The sequence below is a fragment of the Zonotrichia albicollis genome, chromosome 12 (genome assembly GCF_047830755.1).
Source record: "Zonotrichia albicollis isolate bZonAlb1 chromosome 12, bZonAlb1.hap1, whole genome shotgun sequence".
Taxonomy (NCBI): domain Eukaryota; kingdom Metazoa; phylum Chordata; class Aves; order Passeriformes; family Passerellidae; genus Zonotrichia; species Zonotrichia albicollis.
The window spans coordinates 10054637-10075783 of record NC_133830.1 but is presented as its reverse complement, the minus strand read 5'-3'; the positions used below and the strand labels follow the sequence as shown (position 1 = coordinate 10075783).

The window sequence follows — 21147 nt, the reverse complement described above, 5'->3', positions numbered from 1 at the left end:
TCTGTGATCTGACTAGACATTCTGCTGGGTATCAAGTACAAGCTGAGGTCAGTTAAGGATACTGTGTCACTCCTAAGCCTTTATAGCTCTTCTAGCTCAGGGAGATCAGCCCTGGGTTAATGACAAAGGAACACAGCTCCACATTTATGAAAGTTGTCAGTGTAAGCACTGAAGCTTCTGTGTCCCTCTATCAGATAGGTCAGGGTAGTTTGACCTCACTAGTTAGTCAAATAACAAGGTTAACAGAAAGGCAGGCTGTTAGAGGAACCCAGAGTGCAAAGGCATGGCAATTTATAATCAGCTTTAAACTGTCTAAAATTAGGTGCTGATTATTGCCTTAAAGGTCTGTATTGCTGCACCACAGGAGGAAAGGTCTCATCCTGATCCCCAAAGTCAGAAATGGGACCTAAGGAATTCAAGTCTTCTGCTGTGAGGCCTTAGAAAAGGATGTGGTGCACAGGCAGGGCTGAGCTGTTGTGGGAAATGTTAACAGTGCTGGGCTGGCTGATGCCTTGTGCAGGACTGTCCAGAGCTACATCCCTGAGTGATGTCACCTCTGTGTGTGCTGCAGGAAAGCACTGTGCCACCCCAGGCTGTGCCCACCCACCCTCTTCCCAGCACCAAGGGGACATCTCTGCATATTCCTGATCACTAATGAATTAGGAGTTCACATTCCTAATCATCCTTATGTACTCTTTAGTACCGTGTTCTCTTTTTTATCCAGAGGAGGAAAGGCACCAGAAAAGCACCACATGCCTCTTGAGAGCTGCACACAACAGCTGACTTTGAGGGACATGCTGGCATAGGAAACTGCTGCAAATCCTCCCTTACTGTGTCATTCCCAGAGCAAATCCCCTGCCAGTGAAGAAAAGTCCCCCACTCATCCCACAGCAGGTATGTCAGATGAGTTTCTTCCCCTTACCTGAACATAATCCAAAACCATGCCTGCCAAGACCATGCCCAGCCCAGCCAGGAGGTATGGCAGGAGCACTTGCAGGCAGATTGAGATTGCTGACTCTTCCTGTGCCTTTGCCATGGCAGCTTTCTCCTCAGCCAGCAGCTTCTGCTGTGCCTGCAGAAAGACATCCTCTGGCTCCTGGCTGCCAAGCCTGCTCTCCCTGTGTTTACCCTTGCTCTTTCCTCTGTGCCGGGGTCGCTCTCCATTCCTGGACCTGCCCTCTTTCCTCCTCTGCCGAGCTTCCTCACCCTTCATGGTGGCTTTCTTGGATCACAGTTTTTCTGAAAAACAAAGTCAGAAACAAGGAGATAACAAAAAGAATTATTAGGTGGGCGAGAGACAGGAAATTCTTTGGCATTGTGTGCAGTCCTTTAACCTGAAGGCAAACTATCACTCGCTCCCCAAACCCAGGATGCTCTGCTGGCCTCAATACTAGTACTTAGTTTACCTTCAACTTTGTACAGTGTGGAACCAATCTCCCTTTGTGTAGTAGCATCCCTTCCTAGGCCTGTGTTCATGCTGCAGTGCTTGCTGTGCATCCTGGCTGCTCCCCTGAGAATGCCCAGAAGAACAGTGCTGCACATGGCCTGAACTCTTGACCCACCAGCTCTCACACTGGGAGTCACAAAGCACTTATGAGCCCAGCAGAATCCAACCCTTTTCAGGACCTGACTCCTGGCCAAGAAATGGGAGCAGCTGACTTCCTTATATCCTAGCATCCTATAGCCCAGCAAAGGACCAGCATCCAGGTGTGTACTATGCTTACTACATAGTTGTCCACCACTCCTCAGTAACAAGACAATTCTTTGATCTTTGTGCTAATCTGGATACTTTTCCTTCCTTTTGTGCCTTAGTTGACAGACATGCACTACATGACTCATCCATCCACAGAGAAGTTGCCACGACCCCACAGCATCTCACAAGAAAAAATAAACATGCAACATCCTAACCAATAGCCCTTTTGCTGCCATCAAATCTCCTTTCTTGATGGAGCTGTCACTCACACTGCTGGCCCAGGCAGTGCCCCAAGTCTTTCACCCATCACCTCCTGCCAGCCAGCCCTCATCGGGATTAACCTCCGCCAGATGTTCCCTGATGCTCTCATTTTCAGGATGGAACACCCCGAGACCCCGCGCTATCCCAGGCAGGACCAGCCCTCTTCTTGCTCCAACATCTGGAGAGCGGAGGGAACAGCTGGGAGGCCCCAACAACCGCTGAGGAAGAGGGAGGGAGGATGGGCAGGAAGATGGGGAGGACAGTCCGGCTGTGCGGGCGGAGGACCCGCGGCCCGTCCGTCCGTGCTCTTACCGGCTGGCTGTGCTGCGGGGGCGCTGCCGGGGCCGGGGCTGTCCCCGCAGGGCCGGGGCGCTGCGAGAGCGGGCGGCTCCCGCCACATCGGGGCGCGGCGGCGGCCGCGGGTTCGAGCCCGGCCCCCGCCCGCGGAGGGAGGCGGAGGCGGCGCCGTGAGTGGCAGCCGCCGGTCCTGCCCCGGCGCCGAGCCCGCAACGCCGCTGCCGCACGCCCCGCCACGCCGGCACAGCCCCGGGCCCTCCCGGTGCCCCCCGGTGCCCCCCGGCATCCCGGGTGTCGCTCCCGCAGCGCGCCCGCTCTCCCCCCGGAGCCCAGGGAGGGTGGTAGGGGAAGGGTGACAGCTTCCAGCGTGGGCAGCGTAAACAGGAGGCAGCAATTCAGAGCTGCGGAAAGACGTTTCCTCTGTTTGGGTTCTTCGCGGTGTTTTTTGTTGGGTTTTTTCCCTCCTCTTTTTGGCATTTGCCAGAGTTCGTGTTGCGCGTTTCCTGTGCAAACGCCTGCCCCCGGCACCGGCAGGGCACAGCTCCCCTTGGTTCGGGTTTTCTCCCCCTCCCGGTCTGAATCAGCGTGTTAGAAATGTGATTACAGCATCCATCACGTTTAAGCACATAAATCTCATTAAGCGCTGGAGTGACCATACTCATGCAGGTCTCCTGAATCATGCAGCTCAAATTTCCAGAACAATTGAGGATATTAAATCATACCTCAGTAGCAGAGCAAACTTATATCCTGCTGAAGTCTCTCAGATGTCATGCTATGCTAAAGGGCTTTTACAGATAAAACGGTGCCCCTGGCTCAAAGCAGGGCACACCAAAAGGAGTAAAGGTTTTGGTAAGTGGCAGTAACGAAGCCCTGCAGCTGCTCCGTGTCAAGGGTGCACGGTGCCTGCTGAACGTCACTCTGTAAGGGCAAGGCTTTAAATTTCAGCTCACTTGGTGTAATTTTACGTCTTTACTTTGCAACTGATGCTTCCCTGAGAGCGGTCAGAAGACGGCGTCTTGGTGTGAGAAACAAGAGGGGAAGGAACGCGGTTCTAAAAAGTAACAACGTTGCCAAGACAGTTTTAGACCTGTTAAGTGTATTCTCCTATCGTTTTACCAATGAGCTCCGAAGTAAAATATCTACAGAGCAAGCACAAAGTCTCCTGGTGGAAGTTGACTGACAAGGGCCCTTTGGTGGCGCTTCCAGCCCAGGAATGTGACTGTACGGATCCCACACCTGGGTCTGAGCTGCAGCCACAGGATGAGCTCTCAGCCCTGCCAGAGCTGTCTGTGCCATGATCTGATGTCCCTGGCTGCAGTCCCTGGAGCATCCCCAGGGGTGTATTTGGGTGGCAGCAGCACAAAGCTGCACTTTCTCAGAAGCGCGGTAACACTGTGGATAGGTCCTGGCTTTGACGTAAGGGAACAGTGGCTGGACCTTGATTGCAAACAGAGCTGCAGTGACCCTTTAGATAGGAGAACTCTGCTGCTCCTTGTGGCCTGGGAAGTGCACAAAGGTGAGCCACCTCATGCTGAAATGTTTTATCATCTCCCCCCTGAATTGCAATTTACACGTGCTGCTTTCCTGTGCTCTCTCACAGAGGTGCAGGCAGCACCAGCAGTCACAAGGGGAGGGCTCAATGCACTCATTTCTGTTTCTCCCCACAGGGCTTTTGAAGACTGTTTCCTTCAGCAGGGAAAAAAAGAATAACATTAGTATTTCCTTTGTCACCTCCACATTGCTTCACAACTGGACTTTCTCTCCAGCAATTATTCCCTGAGCCAAGAACAGTGGAATTTTACAGCTTTCTTCAGTATTCTGTCTGAAGATGTGATTTTTTTTATTTCCTTCCCAGTTTTCTCCTATAAAATGGCATTTCTTGGGTGACCAGGGACTACTGGAGACATTTCTCAAATATAAATCATGATTTATGACTTCAGTTAGCCCTGGTCACAGACTTAGTTGGACTCCTGGGCCTTGCAAGCTCCCATGTCAGCAGTGGGGCTGTGTTGGGGCTGCTGGAGCCTGCTGCATGGCTCATCAGGCTGCATTCCCACCATGGGACATCCCTCTGGATACCCACCTGCTGCAGCTCAGGATGCATAACGAAATTTGCATTCTCTAGCCTTTCTCCTCTGTGAGACAGTGCTAGCTAGCATGGCTTAAAATAATTATTTGGAGATATGTGCACAGACAGACACAGGCAGTGCAAAACTGATACATGATCAATGCCTTTTACATTATAAATCTGAGGGTTTAGAGGCAGAAAACAGCAGGAACTTGCTAGAGCTGGTAAATGGGAAAAAGGAGACAATGTCTTCTCTTTGGTTTTCCTTTATGTAATATTTGAAGGAAAGTGAGCTTTATTGTCTGCTAGGCCAGGCCAAATAAATTTTAGATAGTTGTGTTAATTTTGCTCTAATCTCCACCTCCTTCTCCTTCTGATACAAAGTTCTGGAAAGTCCAGATGTTTTGTGTGCACCAGTGTTACTAAGAAAAATTAAAAGTGCCATCTCCTACCTTCTTTATCTCATTGCTTCCCCTTGTTGTAGGCACTCAACTCAGTTGCCTTTGCCATTGGGTCACTTGTTGAGCCAGGGTACAATAACAGACTTTCCCTTGGGTTTCCTGTATGGAAACAACCCTGCAGGGAAGAGCGCAAGCAGTGTGAAGACCTGGTGTTTGTAGTGGGAAACCTCTGTGTTGAGTTGACGCACAGCAGTCCTTTGTCAAACTATTCTTCAGAGGAATAAAACCAGCCTAAATCCCCTCGCTTCCCCAGCACTCTGATGAGAACCATCTGTGCCGGTTTTACCACCTACCCGAGTCCCATTGGTGATATTCCTGTTGCTTTCTATTGCTTGAGGCCTTTCCACTCTCCATCTGCCATTAGATGGCAGCAACTGAATGCGAATGGGGCCCTGCGAGCCCTGTTTATCCCGTGGCTTGTGCAGGGATTTCAAGCTTTTCACTTCTAGGTCAATGGTTCAAATCTGGCCCGGGTCAGGAGGGGCCAGAGATCTTTGTAATCCGGCAGCTGCTCAGCGTCCCCTGTGAGAGCAGCTTGTGCATTTCTGCCTCTGATCTCGTGGAGGAGTGCCCTTCTCATCCCTGGCACCAACTGGCAGCAGTGCTTGACACGCCAAAAAGAGGTGGAAGATGCTCCAAAGAGATGAATTCTCCTCCCTGAGCTCCGGATGACTGGACAAAGGGGAGCACTCATCCCTGTGCTGCCCTCGGTAATGATGCCAGAAGAATGTGCTGGCCCCATTCCTCCTCTAAGATAACTGCCCAGAATTATCTCATTCCGGGCAGCAGGGTGACAGTTGGGGTCTTTCAGCAGATAAAATTAATTTGTTATTAATTTGAGATATGATATTCGGACGGAGTAGTGATGGCGCAATGAAACCCTGTCAGGCATGTTGTAATACCTCTGTTATTTACAGCCTCCATAACTGCAGGGACAAACTCCATCCAGAGCTGCCTCACAAGGTGACCTAATTTGGAAAAGAAAACAGATACAGAATTTTCTCACATTAAAGGACACCTCACTGTGACTTCTTCTCTTACAATTTTAAAGCCCTGTGAAGGGCTGGAGCAACTGATACTCTCCAGAGAAACCCATGAGATAAGAACTGAGCCTAGCAAGCATGTGATTGTGATACAGTTCAAGCCCGTGTGTGTATCACTCAGCTTGTTCTATGAAGATTTGAGAAGCATGTCACTACGTAAATCCCTCTGGGCAGCTGGGCTCCCCTCCAGCACACAGATTTCCCCTGCTGCTAATGAATCAGCCTCTTTTGCTCACTTACCTCCAAAGCTCGTTTACTTGGAAACCGAGGGAGCTTAGGGAACAGGGCTCTCTCCATGCATAACAATGACCTATTTGAGATACTTCTCCTCACGAGGTAACGGAGAAGGGGCAGCAAAAGTGTGCCTCTATCCAAAAGGCATTTGCTGGAATCAGTCCTAAACAATGCCAGCCATTTCCATTTTGAGAGCTGACATTTCATGGTGCCAGTGCCATCAGACAACAGAAAATGCCAGGGTGAGCCAGGGATGGGATCCAGCTGTTTTATTTTAAGGATACACAGCCAGGCCCGCTGCACACGTGGGTATTATTGTCCAAACAGCCCCCTTCCCACAGAAACTGGTAACCCAGAATGGAAATGCTCCACAGCACTCCCAGAGCAGCATGGCAGGGAGGCCAAGGGCATGTTTCACACATCTGGGTGTGTTTACATCACTGGGCTCTCTCAAGTATCATGAGTAAAAACACAGAAATGCATTAGGGAGTCTGTCCTTCCTCACCCAGCTCCATGCTGAATTAGCAGCACAGCTCACAGGACTGCAGGAAAGATGCACCTGGTGGCCCCACAGGAAATGCTTGGGAAGAGGAAATGAATGTTTCATGTGCCATCTTGCCTCCGAGATGTGGGCTACTGCCCAAGCTTGGGAAGAATTAAAGCACTTTGTGATTTTCCCACAGTTCGTGCCCCTGAAGCAAAATGGGAGGAAACAGATTATAATGTATTAATTATGTATTTTGTTTAACTCAAACCTCACCAATCTGATTAAAAGGCTCAGATTCCAGACTGGAACCCTGTGGTTTCAGCACATCCATGGTTGCATCCTGCAAGGCAAGAGAGGACCCTTGTCCTGTGTGACTCAAAGCCCACAACACGTCTTTAGATTAGCTCCTGGTTGAAGTGGAGCTTTTCTGTTAGAAATTCTGTCAGAATGTCTTTATGAGGCTTAATTCTACCCATTTCATTTCAGCCCCTGAAAGTAGTTACATCTTTATGACGATACAAGCTCATATCCAAGCTGCATTTCCAAGCTGCCCTTTCCCTTCTTGTCATTCTCCTCAAGTCCCTCACATTAGGACAAGCAAACTAGCTTCCACTCACTTGTGAGGGTCTCCCCAAAACTTCCCACTTAACTTTCCAAATAGTGTGCAAAACCACAGAGCCCAGTATTGGCCAACAGTGCTGAATCCAGAAAGAACCAAACTATCTGCCCTATGGCATCACTTTTTTTTTTTTTTTTTTGTCAAACCAGTGACCATTTAGCCCTGCTAGACCTTTAAAGACAGGCACACTGGCCCATGGATTTTCATGCCTGAAGTGCTGGTTGTTTGCTTGTGCAGCAGGAGGCTGTTAGTGTGTCACTTCAGCCCATCAGCAATAGATCTCTGCCTGTAACCTGTCAGCCTAACTGGATTAATTTGAAGGGATCTGTTTTTTCCCAAATAAATGTTCTCTGGTGTTAATTACCCAGTTATTTTCATTCATGAGTCACCTCTGAGCTCTTCCATTATTTTGACTAATAACACTGTCACAAGCAGTGACACACAGCACAGCCTTTTTTCCATTCTCCTGGAACATACCTGTGCCTTGCTGCCTCTGCAGGGTACATTTCTCACCACCACCAACAGCTCAGGCTACTGAGTAAGAGGGAGAGAAAAAAAAAAAAATCAGTGTTTTCACAGAATCACAGTTGGAAGGAATTATTAAGATCATCTATTTCCAACATCCTTGCCATGGGCAGAGTTTTTCTCTGGTTACCAACAGGCAGTTACTCAGTCTGCTTCATCTCCCAAGTTTACTCATGACTACATCAAATATGCTCTGTTCAGCTAATGCTATTTTTGGTATTAAAAAGGGAGTCATCTTCCTGACCCCTGAAAATTCAGTAAGGTATCATGATGAATAATTATTCTTAGTCATCTCAGCATGTTTAATTTAGCATAACTGCACCTTTACTAAGAAACAAGATGGCTGGATTTATGCTAAGCCCTACAATTAGTTCCCTGTGGCTCACACCAGAGTATGAGGTGAAAGCTGTACTCAGTATTTCTCCATTTCCCAGTTTGCACTGATCCTTCAAGATACCTTGCAAAACCATTCAAGAACACTTACACATGCACAGCCCTGGTATAGGACACAGCCTCATAATAGTTTTTTAAGGTGCCTGAGTATGATGGAGGTGACAGTAGGAAATCTTTCTGCTGGGATGCAGCAGCTCCAAATGTAGGTAACAAGAGTATAATTTCTTCCATTCAGTTCTGCCTGGAACTGATACTCAAAGTAAGCCAGTGATCCTTCTACTCTTTTTTTTTTTTTTTTTTTTTTATAGCTCTTAAAATAAACCATCTTTCAAAACCACTCAGTTTTGCTGAAACTTGGATACTATTGAATGTTTTTGGAGCTGTGTCACTGCCCCCAAGGAAGATGAACAAAGCAACCTTTCCCTACAGACAAATGCCTCTTGCTTAAGAGGAATTAAATATAGACACTTATTCCTTAGGGCAAAGCTGTACTGAAATGAATATTATTAAGTGACTTAAAAAATATCATTTTGAATGTTCTGGTTTGTCAGGATATTTCCTCAGGAAACAGTTTCATTCTTACCTTTTGCTGATCTCTGTTATGAATTGTTGCCTTTGATTTCTTAGCTGTTTGCTGCTGCAAATAGCAACAAACTTTCCTCTCTGAACTCTTTCCAGAAAAGCTGAAGCTTTCTTGAGAAAGGATCTGGGAAGACCAAACAATATTGTTTAGCAAAACAAAATGTGCACTCAGAGTGTCCCAAGGATCACTGTAAGAAATGGCCTCAAGCTTGGCAGTCTTAGCAGAAAACTCAGGGCATAAAGAGGACTAAGAAGTCTGAGTGTGGGCACATTCATTACCAAAAATAGACTTCTAAAAGCATAGTTAGAGGATTTCAGGAACACCTTTTCAAAGGAATTGTCTAACAAGGTGGGTGCATTTTGTGTACCCTGTCTCAAGACTTGCACATAGTTATTATGCAAATGTATACTAATCCCCAGATATCTCAATACAAAACTCCCACAGGACAGCATTTGGACCTTTTGGGAGCCATGGGGGGCACCAAGGTCTGGGCACACACCTCTGCCAACCCTCAGACTGTGCCCTTTGCTCAGCCAGCCCTTGGTCACTGGGGCCCAGAGTCCTGCCCCTGTCATGGAACAGACACACACAAATGTCACAGATCCCCTTCTAGGAGCAGGACCTGCCTGTGGCTTGGGTGGCAGGGAAGACATTTTAGCAGCATGAAAATAACAGAGTCAGGTTTCCTCCAAGGATCCTTGAGCAATTTACGAGCTTCCTCGGGAAGATTTATTTAAGTGGTATTCTGAGAGTTGATAAATGTAACATAAATTTGGAAAAGAAAACAGATACAGAATTTTCTCACATTAAAGGACACCTCACTGTGACTAGTAGTAATAGCTGATGCTGCTATAATTAGGCACAAAAATGCAGATTAAGGAACCCAGGCTCAGTCCCCTTCAAAGTGCAAACACTGAGGGTGTCTCCCCATCAGTTACCATGCACTCACACGGTGCTTCCCTGCCTGCACACCTGAAAACTCTTGCTCATGGTATCATTTATTTGTGCCACCCCTAATCTAACAAACTCTCCTCACTGAAAACCAATAGCAACAACATTTCCAGTTCTGTTTCAGTCACGACTTTTCTCCTTTTTCTCCCAAACACCAAGCAAATGCCAGTTTCTCCTCCCCATCGATGTGCTCTCCACGGGCAGGACAAAGGGATGTTGCTCATCCTTGGCCACTGCAGCCCTGTTCAGACCATGTCACCCCCATGCAGAGAGAAATTAGGGGGAAAACTTGTGTCCCTGCCCTGCAGCTGGGCTGCAGCATGTCAGCCTGCTCATGGATTTAGTATGTTTGCAGCTGCCTTTACTCAGCTCTGCAGCAGAGGCTGATCAGGCTCACTGGGGCTGTGCCAGGCTCTCCTGAAAGAAAAAAAAAGACAAGGGAAAAGGTATTTATTTATAACCAGCTTGTGAGATGGAAAAGTGGTTTCTATATTTAATAGAAAGTGTTCCCAGCTGATTAACCCTGGTAGTATTAGGTTTGGGGACTTGTTTGGTTCTATTTGAGCATTAGCTACTATACTTATCATATTTCCAGTCCCAGTCCCATAGCATAATTGTTTACTGCTTAGAGAGGGAATAGTTTATTCTCAATCTGTCAGAAGATCCAGACTTAGAATTGTACTGTCAAGAGGAAAGGAAGACAGTAATTTTCAAGGTTTTTCTGGGTTATTATTCTGTACTTGAAAAAGAGAATTGGTGTTTGAATGAGTGCTTTGTGCTGCAGCCATCAGTACCACATTAGCCCCTGTCCTGTAATCTTGTAGTAAGATCACTTCTGCCTTTTGAGGCCAAATTCAAGGGCATGCTCCCACCTAAACAGCAAGTTTAGAAACACTGCATAAGATCAAAGGAGATGTGAGCAGGTATTTCTCCATGCCTCCATGCAGTGAGGTGATGCAGCAGCTGCAGTGCCCATGTGCAGAACACAGCTGGATGCGGGCAGACCCTCACCCACAGATGCTTCTGGAGCTGCCCTGCCAACATCTCACAGCCCTCTGCAATCAGTCTCCTGCCACCATAGCACAGAGGCAAAAGACACTTGAGAAAGGCTGTCAAACATGGGTGCAAACTGAAGGAAAGAAGTTCCTTACAAAGATAATCTCTGAGTTCCAGCATGGGTAGATTACATTCTTCAAATTTGCATCACCATTTCTTTTTCAAAGGTATGCAGTGCATGATCTCTCTACCCTGCTGTGAACTGCCGTGCCAGGCTGTGAAAAAAGCCCTGCTGTAACATTCAGTCCCAGACATGGGTACATTCCAGGAGCAGAGACACTATTTCTGTGCCTTTCATTCTACCCTGTCCAGCTGAGCTTGTTTTGAAACTGACTTTCTATTTGACTGAGAGACTTTGGAGATACTTGGCTAAAGCATTCACATAGATCTCTCTTTCCAGCTTAGGCTGCATTTCTCTTGTGGTGCATTAAGGGAACTCAGACACAAGGAGCTCTAATTAAATCACACAAAGCTACAGATGTATCTGGAGAAGACTCCAAGGACAAAAAGACTCTGTAACCTCTAGATTGTATCACTTTTATTATTCTCTCACCTCTTCTCCCTAATAATGAGGAACATTTTTCCAGACTCAGACTCTAATCTGGAGTGTTCATATACTCGACCATGCAGAGAGATCTCATCCTGGTACGGCAAGCCCAGATACTCTGTCAAAGTAGCTTAGAATTCTGATTGCATGCAAGTGTCTATGTAATCACCAGAGACAAATATAATACTAGGAAATCTTGGGTTTTTTCCTTTCATTTGCAGCCTGGGCAAAGGGAAAAGGTCTCATGCTCTTGCTTGTGTGCCACCACTCATTTGGTGCAGGGAGATTCTCAGTTCCTGAATGCAAGAAGTGCATGGTCAGAGAGGGTGTACAACCCACATGCTGCCTCCTGGTCTCATACCAGCATGCTGGGAGCAGCCATCACATGCCTTGGCTTCTCAAGAACCTGTACCTACAATATTACTCAATCCCCTACACACTCCTGGCCATAGGGAGAGCCATTGCTTGCCTTTATCAGCAGTGAGAGGTTTCTATTAAATGCAGAGCCCTTCTGATCAGAAACAATGAGCAGCCATAGCACATGATATATGCTAAGTAGCTCTTCAATCTGTTTACCAAAAGCTTGGATATGATTCTGAAGGATTCTGGCAGTGCTGGGCACTTCAGAGGCAGCACAGCCCAGCTGTTGAAAAAGCAGCTTTGGAGGAGGCAAAGCAAAACTTGCATCAGCATGTGCTGCTGGTTTGAGCAGCATTTTACCCTCCTGTTCTCAGTCTTCTCATGTCTGCTACCAGGATAATTACAGTTAACAACTGAGCACAGTCTGTGGTACAGCTTCCTTAAACATTTGGGTGATAAAAGCTGCCCACAACATTTATGGATTTTCATTCCATTAGCAGTTAGCTTCTGCCACAAATAGGACCCAAAGCAGCTTTGATATCTTAAGACAAGATCTATTTATGTCTCTGTGTGCTAAGCAAAATAACCCAGAGTCCTTGAAATGACAGACAAACAGGTTTCTCAGTGTGGAGAGCCAAGCTGCTGAGGAGAACCAATCTGCTGAGCACCATGTGTTTAATGTTCTGCTGTGCCTCAGGAGACACTCACTGGTGAATGGACCCTGCCTTGCCCTGCCTGGAAGCTCTGACCTGGCAGCAAAGTGCTTTGGAGTAATGGGAGCCCTAGGAATGTGAGCCCTGAGCTTCCCATATTTGTGGGGTGTTTGGAGCCTGTGGCAGCACTGTCAGCAGGACATTACATCCCATGACCTGCCCTGCAATAATAAGTCTGAATGGATGGTGGCATTAAGAACTGGGGGTAAATGTTTTGCAGTGTGCACTCCAGGATGAAGGTAATAATTTAATGAGCTTTTGAAGAATTTGCACCCTTCCAGCGAGCTCTGCCTGTGAATGAGCTTCAAAACAACTTCCTTCCCATCTATAACACCAAGGGGCTATCACTCTAACTGAACAAATACCACATCACAAGGACCAGGGAGAGTCTGGTGTACAGGTGCAAAAAGGACCTTGCTGAAGCTCTCCTTTACTTTTCAAATTGCTCCATCATTAAATATTCATTAACTTGGAAGAGCCCTCAAAGTCACTTGCAGTTTTTCCAAGGAAAGTGACTTAAAAAAAGGTAAATGTTCCAACCTTCCACAAACAGAGCACTTCCTAAAACATCTCTTTAACACTACAGACAGTCACATCTTCTCACTGTCAAAATCTGGTTATGTCTGCAGATGTACTGCAACCTCCCTTCTCCCTTGTCCACTTCAACATCCTTTGGGATATTTTGCTTTATTTGGTTGATCATTAATACATTAGTTTAATTACCTATGTTGAAATGCTAACAAGCACCCACAAAGACATGGTAAATTTGGCTTCAGCTTAGGAAGAGCTTTCAGACTACTGAGATAATGAAGCATTGGGTCAGCAGGTCTCCAATAATTGACATCTTTACAGGCATAAACATCTGTGCACAGGTAACTGCAGCAGAGGATAGATGAGAAGGCTTTTAGAGTTGCCTTCCCACTGCACAGTTTGGCAATTAGCTATGATAAACATCAACTACCCACTTTCTGAAGGTAATGAAGTGTAAGCAACTAGAGGTACATCCTTTGGTATTTTATAAATTGCAGTTAAATGTGTCTCATTCTCAGACACTCAACTGAGTTGCTCTGGTTTACTCAGCTACTGCACGTCAGCTGAGCTACATAAATCTTTGCTTTTCATAGATAAGGGGGGAAATGTAAGCCCTGAGAACTGTTAACCCAGATGAGTAGTGCCTAAACCTCTGACTGAATATGTCAAAATTGGAACAGGCTGGATCATACCCATTAAACATTAAGAAGGCTAAGGAGCCAGGGAGCAAATCATCAAATCCATCTTAAACACATCTCTTCAGATAGGACCCAGTAAAATTGGTCATTGTTCTCTGCTGGCTACAGAAGGAATCTGCCTTAAACACTGGATTTTAAAGTAAACAGACAACATGAGTCTTGGAAGAAATCTTCAGCAATAAACACAGCCTAGTAACACTGCCCACCTCTGCTTGTACATGGGTGTGCTGGTTTTAGTTACACAAGGACAAGGGGGAAGGCTTTTTGCTCAGACTACAGTGAACACAAGATCCAAGTGGCTTCAGGGCTCATGCCTGTAGACTGAGGTGGATTTCTTCTCATCTGGTTAGCTACTCTTTTGGCAGAACTGCTTATCTCAGCCCTGCAGCTATGCAGGAGGTTTGCATTGCAGGAACACTGTGAGAGCCTCTCAAGGGAAACCTGCCCAACATTTTCCCACATTACAGCCTTAATCCTCAAAGTTCATGCTAAGTGCCTCGGCTCACTGCATCTTTTGCACATGGCAATGGATTCTGCGCAAGGAGACATGGGAATACAAGTGTTTAGCATTCCTTTCCTGAATGCTGACAATGTGATCCTTTTAGAGCAAGGAGAAAGTAAAGCCCAAGATGAGATATACTGATATGGCTGGGTAGAGTTCCCCAGAGTAAAATATACATCACTTCTCTTCCTTGTCACACAGCTGTTTCGCTTGCCAGGATCTGCCCAATATCCTGCTCTGTCCCAGGCAGCAGAAAGTTCCCTGTCCATCTCTGCCTACTGACAATCCATCCTCTGCACGAGCAGTACAGACACTTCCATAACATGTTCATTTTTCAGTGCGTTACTTCTCTTCTACCTGTGCCCAAAGAAATGAATCCTCAAGCTCAAAACTCATCAGAAGAGGAAAGCCTTGGGAAATGGAGAGCAAAGCTGGAAAGGGGCAGAGTAATGTGGTTCAGTGTGCAGAGCAGGATGAGTGTCACAGCCCTGGGGCGCAGTCACAGCCAGCGGTGTCACTGAGCAGGCACACACTGAGTGGTGTCACACATTGAGCAGTATCACACACCAAGCAGTGTCACACACAGAACAGTGTCACACACAGCAGGCACACACTGAGCAGTGTCACACAAAGGCAGTGTCACACAAAGGCAGTGTCACACACAGAACAGTGTCACACACAGCAGGCACACACTGAGTGGTGTCACACATTGAGCAGTGTCACACACAGCAGGCACACACTGAGCAGTGTTACACACCAAGCAGTGTCACACACAGAACAGTGTCACACACAGCAGGCACACACTGAGCAGTGTCACACAGAAGGCACACAGCCCACCCCAGGGCAGCAGCTGCTGCACAGCTGGCCCGAGCTGGCTCTGGCTCCCTTCACTCCCCAGCACAGCACTCAGTGTGTTTTGGCATGTGTGTGGCTGACAGCCACTCAAGCTTGGCCACAGTGCAAGTGCAAAAGGAGCAGAAGTGGTTGCAAGAAGCAGCTCTTTTTTCTGTCCACCTCTGACCTCTGTGTACTGACACTGGTCAGCTTCCTCACACCACCCATGTTTGGGGTGGCTGGAGCTGGAGTTCCAGTTCTGGCCCTTGTCCATGGAACTGAAAGCCAGAATTATGATAATGACAACAAAAACATTCAGCACTTCAACCCCACAGGGTGGGATGGATGGTTCAGTCAGTGCCTATCTAATCAATGGCACAATATCAACCATGCCATCAATTAGTCATACAACAACTTTGCAAACTACATATGAAAATATCCTGTGGAGTTACAGGTATATTTAGATTTCCTTTTTCTCTAGAGTTTCCCCTATTTCTAGATTTTCCAAACCATAGTAGCAGCAATAATATTTTTAAAGGATGTTAAGATCTAGAGGCAAGCTGGAGGGGAGCTGTGAATGGATACTCCTAAAGTGATCACTTCTTACTTTGAGCATGGCTTTCTCGGCAGTTTCTGTGTCTTTTTACCCTCCTGCTGAGGGATTTGGCTGGAACCATCCCCATCAGCTGCACTCCTCCTTGATGGCTGGAGGCATTTCCTTGGTGACCAGAAAGTGGCACAGAGGAGCAATTGAACATGAACCCTTTAAAGGGCTGGCACGGTCCCAGGAAATGAGGGATCAGAAAAGCCACTCCACTGAGCAGCCTGAGAGGAAGGAGCATTTTGGAAGCAACCAGACTGGGAACAGAGGCTCAGGATTTTTAAGACGGAAGCTTCTTGTCCAGAGGATCAAAGTAGGTGCATAAAAAACCACAGAATGAGTGTCTCGGAGTGCAAGAGATGCCTGGAGAAGATGCTTCTTTTCTTTCTTGGCTCAGGAAGGGGAATTTTGCTCCACTCATATCACACTACTTTTATTAAGGAGCTGCTATGTGCTAAAATCCTTGGCTTTCACACTCATCAGTGACTGGAGGTCACCCAGTATTTTGCAGGAATTATTCCATGGCAGGCTCAGGCTCTAAAGTGTTTGATGTCCAGTCCTTTCTTTGCTCTTAAACAAACACGTCACATATCTGTTTAAAAAAGGATTGAGCTCACTCCAGGGCACAGCACCCTTAGGGTTTTTCTCAGGGCAGAGAGCGGTGCTATGTATGCACTCTGCAGTGCACTCCTGTGGTTCACACACGCACTGTGGGCTGGAAAAACCTGCAGCCCCTGGGGATCCATGGGGATGGAGAGATCCACCACAGCCTGTGGGGATCCATGGGGATGGAGAGATCCACCCACAGCCCTTGGGGATCCATGGGGGATGCAGAGATCCACCCACAGCCACTCTCCCTGTGCAGTAGAAGAAAATTTTGGGTGATGAACTGACCAAAATCTCCATCCCTGTCTTCCTGTGCTGTCAGTGGGAAGGAGGGATGAAAATCTAGATTTGAAGCTGGAAATCCTACACAGACATTTCTAAACACAGAAAGTCATGCTGACCATCCCCACCACCTGCCTAGGTAGCTCATTTAACTCCTGAAGCCTCCTGGAGGGCTTCAAAACATTTTCAAATGTTGTGAAATGAAAAACTGAATGAAAATCCTGAATGCTTATTGTTTAGGTTGCAACACAACTCCAGACCAGTTCTAGGAAGGTCATGCTTTGCCTGCCCTACAGAGATATTTCAGAGATGTTTCTCTGGAGGCTCAGGCACTAAGAAGCATGAAATAAAACACTTGGAAGTGGCAACTCAATTCCATCTTCATCAGTAACAGGGAATTAACTGCTAATGGCTAATAGCTGACTGTAATTACATATTAAGTATAGTAATGAATGAAGATGAGAAACATGAGAGCCTTCATATGCAAAATTATCCAAATTACACAGTCTTTTCTGTTTTCCAAATAGTCAGTCAGCAACCTCATGAAAAAGGCTTGTAATAAAAGAGATTTCTACATTTTATTGTTTCTACAGATATCCCAGGAAAAGCAGCATGGTTTCCCCAGAAGTCCAGGGCTGCATCTGAAGCCTAATTTACTTTCTTGCAGCTGAATCAGCAGGCTGGGCCAATAGCTGGGACATCATGTCATATCAAACAGTAATAAACCCGAAGTTTTACCTGATGGTAAAGTTGATACACAAAGAAAAAATTTCTTGTTCTGTGGATATCACTAGAGTAAAAGCATCTCTGCTTTTGGAGAGATGGTCCTTCTGCTGTCTCCACAGAGCTTCATGTGCCACTGAGAATAACCAACCTGTTTATTTCCTGATCTATTCATCATCTCTTTTCAAAGGTTGTTCTGGCAGGATGGCACCTTTCTGTAAGTGTGGGAGCACAGGCTGGATATATCCCTTTTCTGGAGAGATTCAGAGGCCTGATAACATCAAAGAGGACTTTGGGTACCACTAAATGTCACTGTGCAATTTGGGAACCTCTTCTCTGCAATGAGTTCTTGGCAGCTCTTCCACCACTGGTTGGCTAATAGCAAAACATGACAATAATCAGAATATTTCCCATGCTTTTTTTTCCATGGCACCACTGTGGCCCAAAGCTTGGTCTCATCCACGCTCTCTAGGAATAGCTAGAAAATAACCCACTTGGTAAAAACAGGTTGATGGTAAGAAAGGAATTGGATGGCTTGTGTCTGAGTTTCCAGGGGAGTTTGGGAACTAGTTTGAGTGGTAGCACCAAGAAAGAGAAGCTCAGGATGTGGAGAGAGAGCCAAGAACAAAGCCTGTGTCTGTGTCCAGTGAGGGCTGCAGCTTGACAGCTCTCATTAGTGCCACAGGAGGGAAAGGAAAGCCCCTGTGCCCTCACACCAGTTCCCTCTTGTTGACACAATTTCCACGTACCACCACGAGCTCCTGGCTCCCTTCAGGGGCTGGCTCACATCATCCCTCACAGACTTGCCTGGGCCTGTATCAGACATTCCCTCTCTCCATCCTCCTTTCACACCCACTCCTCCCTTTGCTTTCCTGCCACCTCTCTGCCACTCTTTTTTGCAGCACCATCTGTCCAGAATGGATTTGTCTGTTTTTTCCTCAAACCAAATTCTTCCTGAGAAGCAAGTACACAATTTGAGCGAGTCCAAAATCAAAAACCAGGCTGATTATAAAAGACACATCTTTCTGACTGCCTCTCACTCAGAGCTCCTACCTGGCAAACATTCTCAACTCATTGCCAGATGATTGTTTCATCTGCTGGGTATGCACCTCATATTTCTCCTGCTGGATAAGGCTCTCACTCCACAAGCCAGCTCTTCCCCAGGTGCCTTTCATGTGGGGTCCTCCCTGCCAAGTGACAAAGTGCCACCTTTGTGCCAGATAGTAGCAGCAGTTCAGAGAGAACAAGCTTGGAAGGAGCAGGTTGGAAGGAAAAGAGCAGGAAAATCTTTGAGGTTGAAGAGAACTTGTTTGAATCCCTCCATCAAACTCCAAATGCCTTCAGTGATGAAAGGGGAAAAAAATGAAAAAGATGAATGCACTGCATGCCAGAACTACAGTGAGAGTCAGCACTGCTCCACTGCCATTGGGTGACTTCAAACACAGACCCTCCCTCAGCCCTTCCCTGGGGAAAATCCTGTAAAGTGCAGGTCCACAGGCACACAGCACACCTCTATCCTAAATGCAGACCAAAACGCATCCCAACTGATAAAAACCCATGTATGGCTCCAGTGATGCAGTGTAAATTTGCACCAACTTTAAACCTGCACTAAGAAGTATATGTTATATAAAGTAAATCTCAAGAAAGGGATTTTCAGAAACCAAAATCAAGGCAGGTTACAGTCAGCTTCTCAACTCCCTCAACACCCTTCCTTAGGTAGCTTTCCAATTAGTGTCAATGAAAGTTTTGCCTGAGTAGTGACAAAGTAAAAATAGAATTATCAGGATTTGACCCAGAGCCTTTAATACACAGAAATAGACAGACCCACACACCAACACACACAGAGAGGGTAAACCTCAGGAGTGATAATGAGCTTTGATTTTTCATCAGCCACAAAAATATCAGCTATGCCACCAGTACATTCCACAATAGGGCAATATTTATATTTGATCCCTGCAGTGGTTTCACACTGCACATTACATAAGCCACTCATTCCCCATACAGTAATGGAAACAGAGCATTTGCCATGGTTTATTTTTTGCATCAGGCATTCTTTGCCAGGTGCTCATGGGAAGCAAGATGGCAGGGGAAGGCTCTAAATTCCCCCTGTGCTGACTCCAGGGAGGCCATGAGCAAGCAGTGCAGGAGTTTCACTCTTTTTTTGGAACTCTCGCAGGAGCTTGTGGCTCATCTTGCCCCCTTTGCATACCTAGAAGGTGTCATGTGCTACCAGAGCGTATTTGCTGACAGAACAAATTTGGCACCAGTGCCCAGAAAAGACTGGTCTGTGCAGTGAGCCCCTGCTTCTACCTGTGTGAAAGGATTCAAACAATCCTTGGGTGAGATCACCCTTCCCACAAGTGCCATTATTTTCCTCTGATCTCTGCTAGAATAGATTCTCTGGTCCACCCTGTAGAAAATGAGCTCAAAGATAGGTTGACCCTTCACTAAACCCTGGGGTGGGGATAAATTTCTGTGCAGAGTGAAATAAAAATTCAATGTTACTAAAAGGGACTGACCACTTAATATTGCCCCCAGCATTAACCACACCAAATAGCTACTTGGTAAGCTTTTGTGAATCCAGCCACCACCATATTCACAATATATAAACATATGACTCTAAAAGAAAACTTGGATCCAGAGTGAAGATGCTGCTGCAAACTTGGTTTCAGCCCTGGGTTTAGACCCACTGCAGATGTGGGACCATCCAGCAGCATTGCTGGTTCTCTGATTTTTTTGAATCTGCATGCTTCAGGGTAAGATTTGTACAGATTATTTCCTGCTGTTAGACGCTCTTAGAGGGTGAAAGCTGAACTATCAAGAGCTTCGCAGAGTTGTAGCACTGTTCTTTGAGTCTTTTCAAAACAGGCTGGAACAAAAGAAGCTGCCTAAGCCATGTCTCCCACACTAAAGTAGGATCACTCAAGCCTGAAATAAAAACCATTCTTGTTACATCTGGGCAAGCCACTCCATGCACCAGGCACTGAATGTCCTGAGCCCCAGTGGCATCACTGGGGAGCTGGGAGCTTTCAGCCTTTGGCAGGCTGGGCCCTAAGCTTGTGCTTACTCAGAACATCTTCCCCTGGGTCTCACCCCTCGCTTGCACAGAGCTCAGAGCCTTGCAGAGGGCTTGGCAGGCAGGGGACATGGTGCTCCATCCACAATTTGCAAGCCATGCCCAATGCTGCCTGGGCTAACATCTGACTGCAGCAACAAGGTCAGGGAAAGAGCTGGGCTGGGAGAGCTTGGAACATTCCCCCCCATGAGCTAGAAAGGCCTGGGAGCAGCTTGAAGGGATCAGAAGATTGCAGTGCACTTTAAACCTGCCTTTTCTCTACAACCCATGTAAACTCTTTTTCTTGGTCCCTAATTGCTTAAAAGCTGTGAAGGGACACAGGGGCTCGAGTTTTATCATGCCTTTTGCTTCCAGCAAACAGGCACGATTATTTTTGCATCCTTGCTGGAAAGAACAGAGCAGACTGTACTCCAGGACTTTGTCACCTCAGGACACATGATCACCATTCGTGTGTGTCACCCTCAGACTCACGCCAGCCTGTTAGCAGAGCTGGAATAGTAAAGGCAGCCAGAGACAAGTTGCATTTCCACAACCCTCCAGCTGTCAAGAGGAGCAGAGACTGACAGAAATAAGCTGCACAGGGGAGACAGGCCAAACCAGAAATAATCCATCATGTGCCACAGTTCCCAGATTCCTCAGGCTCCTTTCCGAGGAATCTGATGTCAGGCGCTGGGCATGTCAGCACGCCTTGCACTTTGGTGATTTTCCATCTCTAGCTGCTGGTTCTGATATTGTACAAAGGGTTACACTGACACAGAACACTTGAGGAACAGCTGGAGGAGCAGTGGCCAACCCTCCTTTGCATGCTGAGAGCCTTGCACAGCCAACAGCCACGAGACACATTCTGCAAGGCTAGGAATATCTCAGAAGGCAGGGACAGCAGCTCCCCTGGGGTCTCACTGCTCTGGTGTGTGCTGGCACCAGGCTGAACACGCTGTCAATAGCAGGCTCAGCCCCCTCCGTGCTTGCAGAGAGATCTGAAGCCCCAGAGAAGCCCCCAGAG

General features: G+C 46.9%; 1 protein-coding gene across 3 annotated transcripts in view; it reads right to left on the bottom strand.

The window, feature by feature from the left end:
* SLC41A3 (solute carrier family 41 member 3) overlaps positions 1 to 3127 on the bottom strand; it is a 28010-nt gene extending 24883 nt beyond the window's left edge. For 2 of the 3 annotated variants that reach the window (XM_005485393.4, XM_074549781.1), the window contains exons 1-2: positions 2267 to 2428; positions 923 to 1239 (exon numbers count right to left, since the gene is read on the bottom strand). In XM_005485393.4, the coding sequence (XP_005485450.2) occupies positions 923 to 1213 (291 nt within the window). In that variant the 5' untranslated portion in view covers positions 1214 to 1239; positions 2267 to 2428. Of the gene's footprint in view, positions 1 to 922; positions 1240 to 2266; positions 2429 to 2973 lie in introns of those variants that run through there. The other variant, XM_074549778.1, reaches the window with a different exon arrangement.
* Between the last annotated feature and the right edge of the window lie 18020 nt (positions 3128 to 21147).